Source organism: Fulmarus glacialis, unplaced genomic scaffold, assembly GCF_000690835.1.
Source record: "Fulmarus glacialis isolate BGI_N327 unplaced genomic scaffold, ASM69083v1 scaffold12386, whole genome shotgun sequence".
Classification (NCBI taxonomy): Eukaryota; Metazoa; Chordata; class Aves; order Procellariiformes; family Procellariidae; genus Fulmarus; species Fulmarus glacialis.
This window is the reverse complement of record NW_009216300.1, coordinates 9,039-14,035: the sequence shown is the minus strand read 5'-3', so window position 1 is coordinate 14,035 and position 4,997 is coordinate 9,039. Positions and strand designations below refer to the sequence as shown.

At 36.8% G+C, this 4,997-nt stretch overlaps 1 protein-coding gene across 1 annotated transcript in view; it reads left to right on the top strand.

Annotated features, from left to right (window-relative positions):
* LOC104077859 (nesprin-1-like) overlaps positions 1–4,997 on the top strand; it is a gene marked incomplete at its 3' end in the record, with an annotated part of 66,827 nt that overhangs the window by 52,888 nt on the left and 8,942 nt on the right. Inside the window, exons 30-31 of the mRNA XM_009579256.1 lie at positions 1,216–1,403; positions 3,588–3,738. Of these exons, the coding sequence (XP_009577551.1) occupies positions 1,216–1,403; positions 3,588–3,738 (339 nt within the window). The remainder of the gene's footprint in view (positions 1–1,215; positions 1,404–3,587; positions 3,739–4,997) is intronic.

Below are 4,997 nucleotides of genomic sequence, written 5' to 3'. Positions count from 1 at the left end.
TGAAAGGCACTTTCAAAACATCATATTACTAGTTGTAAGAAAAGTTCCTCTAGTTAGACCTTAAATGTATGTAGACACAATATGTTGACACTGTATTTCCCTTTGCATGTTATAGTTTACTTCACTAGCAAAATTATAAAGAGCAGTTTATCTCTACTCATCCTCAAGCTGCCAACTTCTTGTTCTCCTAAATAAACTTCCACATCTCTAATTGTCCTAATAGTTCTTTTCTTCATCTGAATCAGAAGTGAACATAGTATTGGAGATGCAATATATCACTTTTTAGTGTAGTCACTTTGTCACTATTGGAATTATGTTGTCTTGGTTTTGTTACTGTCCATCCTGATTTTTCCATCTAATATTCTGTTGATTCATTGCAAATGTAGGCAGAAGTCAAGCAGGGTTTCTCTTTCTTGCACAGCAATAGCCAATTACTTTTGTGGCTTGTCTTAACTTGAATCTGCAGTTCAAAACTGAAGCTGAAGCATTGCTTCAAGATGAAATATTATCATCGGTGTAGAACAAGCCATTACAACCAAGAAACTGACAGGAAAAATAATACTGATTGCATATAATAAGTGCTAAGACAGTGTAAGTGCATTTTCTTTAGCTGTCCTGAATTTTCCTTTTCCATTTTCAATGAAAATGCTATAGAATTGGAAAGTTGAAGGAAGAAAAATCTCCTACTAGAAATGGACTCTTCAACATGTGCTGCTGCCGATCTCCATGTCAAGCATGCCACTTTGCAGCTAGCTCACCTGGGGAAGAGTAGGTTCAGGAAGGGTACCTCTACCAAATGCTCACAGTAGATAAGAACATATTTTCTTGTCACACTTCTTTTACTAACTTCTGCTTTACATTCTCTGTGATAATGGGAAAGGGCTGAGAATAATTCCACCATCTATTGGTGATGTTGGTTAAATGTATGTGAAAGATGCTCAGCTGAGCATGCAGAGATCTGGCAGTTTGTCCCAGGTGGTGGTTTGGTGTTTGTAGACCCTGGGAGGGCTGTGCATGCTGCCAGGTTCTCCTGGCCTCATTGATAACATTGCAAGACCATTTGTGCAGATGCAGTCTCTTAATAGGTATTTATTGGGTGTTTTTCTCCTGTTTGCAAGCTTATTAATTTATTTTTTTTAATAAGTAGAATAGAAATGCATTTGTATTTATGCATGTTTTGCAACTTCTCTTAAGAATTAATTTCTTCACCTGCAGGAACTTCAGAGGGACATAGAGAAACACAGCACTGGAGTGGCATCTGTTCTCAATCTGTGTGAAGTGCTTCTTCATGACTGTGATGCATGTGCCACAGAAGCAGAGTGTGACTCTATCCAGCAGGCTACACGCAATCTGGACAGAAGGTGGAGGAACATTTGTGCAATGTCAATGGAAAGGCGACTTAAGTAAGTCTAAAATGCCTACAAATTAGTATTTCCTTCCACAGGCACAAATGCAGGATGGGATGTAAGTTATAGGGTTGCAGTACTGAAGAAAAGGGTGTAGAGGTCACAAAAAGATCATACATTGAATAAAAGCCAATAACTGTTATGCTGTGGGGAAAAAAAAGAAATTTTGGGTTGCCTTTGGATGTGCCTTTATACAAGGTACAGATACCAATTACCAAATTTTGCTCACAAGGCCTTTGATGGAATGATGTCTTATTTCCCATGCTTCATAGAAATTATGAGAGAGAAACTAAAGAAAGCTTAGATGATAGCAGTGACTCCAAGAGATTTAGAAAACATGACCTAAAAGGGAGAGTTATAACACTTATGTTTAACCTGGAACTACTGAGACTGATGGGGAAACTAGATATCGAATGGGTGGAATGTTATTCCAGGTGTTAGGGTTTTCATGCACCTAGTGTTCTGCAACAGTTTCTCTTATGTGTGATTTTGTTTATTTGGAAGAATTTTAGAACTGAACACTCATCTGGAATTTCCTTATCTGCCCACCTTAGCTTTGCTGAGCAAGTGTGGGCCGTAGCACCCGTGCATCTTGGGTGTGGTCTGTTTTATTGCACATGATTAGACCATCTGTACACTGCATGACCATGATATCCAGAAGATTCATTGTTTTCTATTCCCATCTAGGATAGCGTGGATGATTTTGATAGCCATAATGATGTAGGCTAGATTGGGCCAATGCTATATACTCTGTGCTGATGAGTAATAATACATGTTTAACTGTTTGAACTCCTATATTTATGAAGATCTTTTCTGTACCTTTTTAAGTTATGAATTTGATTACTGTGATGTTTACACAGTCATATCAAGAATTCTAGGTAAAGTTTATGATTTTTCAAAATGCTGAATTGAACTTCATATGATCTTTGGGTTTTGGGATATTCTTAATTTATTTAGTAAAGGTTTTCTCTATTTTATGCAGAAAATTTGTTGCTTTTAAGTTGTGCTGCTCTATATCCACAGATTGCTCTCTTTAAGTAATTTTGTACTATTGCCATGGTAATTCTTGTATAGTGTATATATATATAAATACAGCTTATAAATTCTTTCTTTGACACAGTCTGTCTTGAAAATATACAGGCTCTTCATACCTTTGTGTCCAGCACATCAATTCAGAACTGTTTTAAGTTAATGTGGAACAATGCATTGAACTCTATTTTACTTTCTTGCAATGTACACATTCTGCTATTAGTAGATTTGTACCAGTAAGTTAACTGAGCTATCAGTATTTAGGATCTTTATTGTAGTAGAAACAGTTATTCATATTAAAAAGCAACTTTCCAGATGTCAAACTTCAAGTTGAAGAACGTATCATCAACAAAGCATAAATTTTGCATGGGTCAGGTCCTTTTCAGACCTGCATATCTAAGACTTTGGAAAGATGTATTCTCTCTGTAAAAGCAGATGAAGTTCTGCTGTAATACAACCTGTCCAAAAAAGATCTTGTTATTTTGAATCAAGTGGTGTTGAAGTTCTTGGGATTTTACAGTCTCAGTATTAAGCCAATTTGATTTCAGGATCAAGAGTCAGCCACTATTTTTACAGAGTCAATTGAAGTCAAATTATAACTTTTAACTTTTTTTTTTTTTTTTAAATAACGGTATGTTTACAGTGTATATTGAGAGATAGCATTTTACTTGTTGGTGAATGCAAAAAAAAAATGTTTGTGTTCCTTTGCAATGCAGAATAATGACTGAGAACTTTAAAATGTATGCTGCAACACCTTTAGCATTCTGTAAGAAAAAGTTCTGCAGTGGAAGGTAGTGTGGAATTTCTAGTCTCTAAAATACTGGCTTAGGTACCTACATTGGGACTGTATTTCAGAAGTTATTTAGCATGTGCTCAGATTTTTAGAGTTCCTATTGCATACTTATAACTTTCTTTTTATACTGATTCCAAAATCAGATGCATTAAAAAAAAAATTGCCATCATCTTATTCTAGCTCAGTATGGAATGAGCCAGCCTTCCCTGTTTATCAGCCTGGCTGTCTGAGTTAGATTAAGAGCCAGTTTTTGTCTAGTGCAGTGCTAGTTTGCTGTTGTAGATGAGTAGTTAATAAAGTTCTGGAGGTCAGCTGGCCTTCAGTCTGAGCATTCCCTAATTTTCCATTATCTATTGCAGAATTGAAGAGACATGGCGGCTATGGCAAAAGTTTTTGGATGACTACTCTAAATTTGAAGACTGGCTAAAAATCTCTGAGAAGACAGCTGCTTTCCCGAGCTCCTCTGGTGTGCTTTACACAGTTGCTAAGGAAGAACTGAAGAAATTTGAGGTGATTTATAATAGTCGAAATTTAATATCTACTGATCACATTACAGCAGCCAGTTGGTGTTCTTCCTTCCCATACACTCAGCAGAGACACTGTATTAATATAGTGGAGTTGATGATTTTGTAGCTGCCTTCAGTGGCAGGTTTCTAGGATGAAAAAACAGTGGAAGGTGGCAACTGAAAGTGCTAGTAAATCAATCCACTCTCATTTGCTGTTCGTTCACCAGAGTTAGATTTCTCACCCTTTTTATTTCTCCGGCTTTTTAATATGCCTAGTCAGTAGGTGCTCCAGAGCATTCATAAATCTCCCTTCACCAAGTACCTCTTCAAATGCATGCTGATGTTTTAGCTTTTGCTTTGATTTTATCCCTCCTCTTCTTTCTGTAACTCTCTGAAACCAGCCCTCTGAACTCTTCCTGTTTTGTACAATGTACAATATCCCCATTTTAGATCCTTATACCTGAAATTCATGTTCGTGCAAGTATCGTTATATGTCCACATGGTGTCCCCCGTGACTTAAAAGTTAAGTGCATGCTTCAAAACTGACAAGCTGTCACTTCAGTCAATGCTGAAGAGCTTCTTACATAATTCTGTTGTGTCTACTACAATGTGATGGCTTGTTTCATAATTACAATGGAGTGTATACCTGTGTGTAAAGCACACACACAGACAGTGTGGCTAGTCACAGGTGAAAGTCCTTTGCTCGGTTTCATATTTGCAAGGAGTATATCAAGATGAGACAGAAAAATAATTCTGAAGAAAGAGAACAAATTGTTCAGGCAATTCTGTAAACACTCAGGTGCTGTGAAGTATTTGCTGTGAAGAAGAAATGCAAATTTTAAACAACATCTAAGACCAATTAATACTTTTTGGTTTAACAATTAATTCAAAAGCATAAACTGTGAAGCACTCATTCAAGTTTTATAATTGACATTCACATTTCTGAATGTACTGGCTAGGCTTTGTGGTTAGACACTGCCAGACTTCATTATGGTGAGGCAGGTTGCCATAGTATAAAAATGTTTGCTTCCTGGACACAAGTTCTCTGTCTCAGACCCCCTTACCATTGTCCCTTTATTCAGTGATCAGGATGTAAATCTCTTGTTTAGTGAGTCTCTGTATGAGAAACAGTGCCAAAAATATCTTGGTTGCTTTTGATTTTTACAGCTGAACTGACTTTGTGCAAAGTCTGTTTCATTGAACCTTTGCTTCTATGGTGACCTTCCCTCTCCTGCAGACTTGTGGAATTTTTTCTGTCTACAA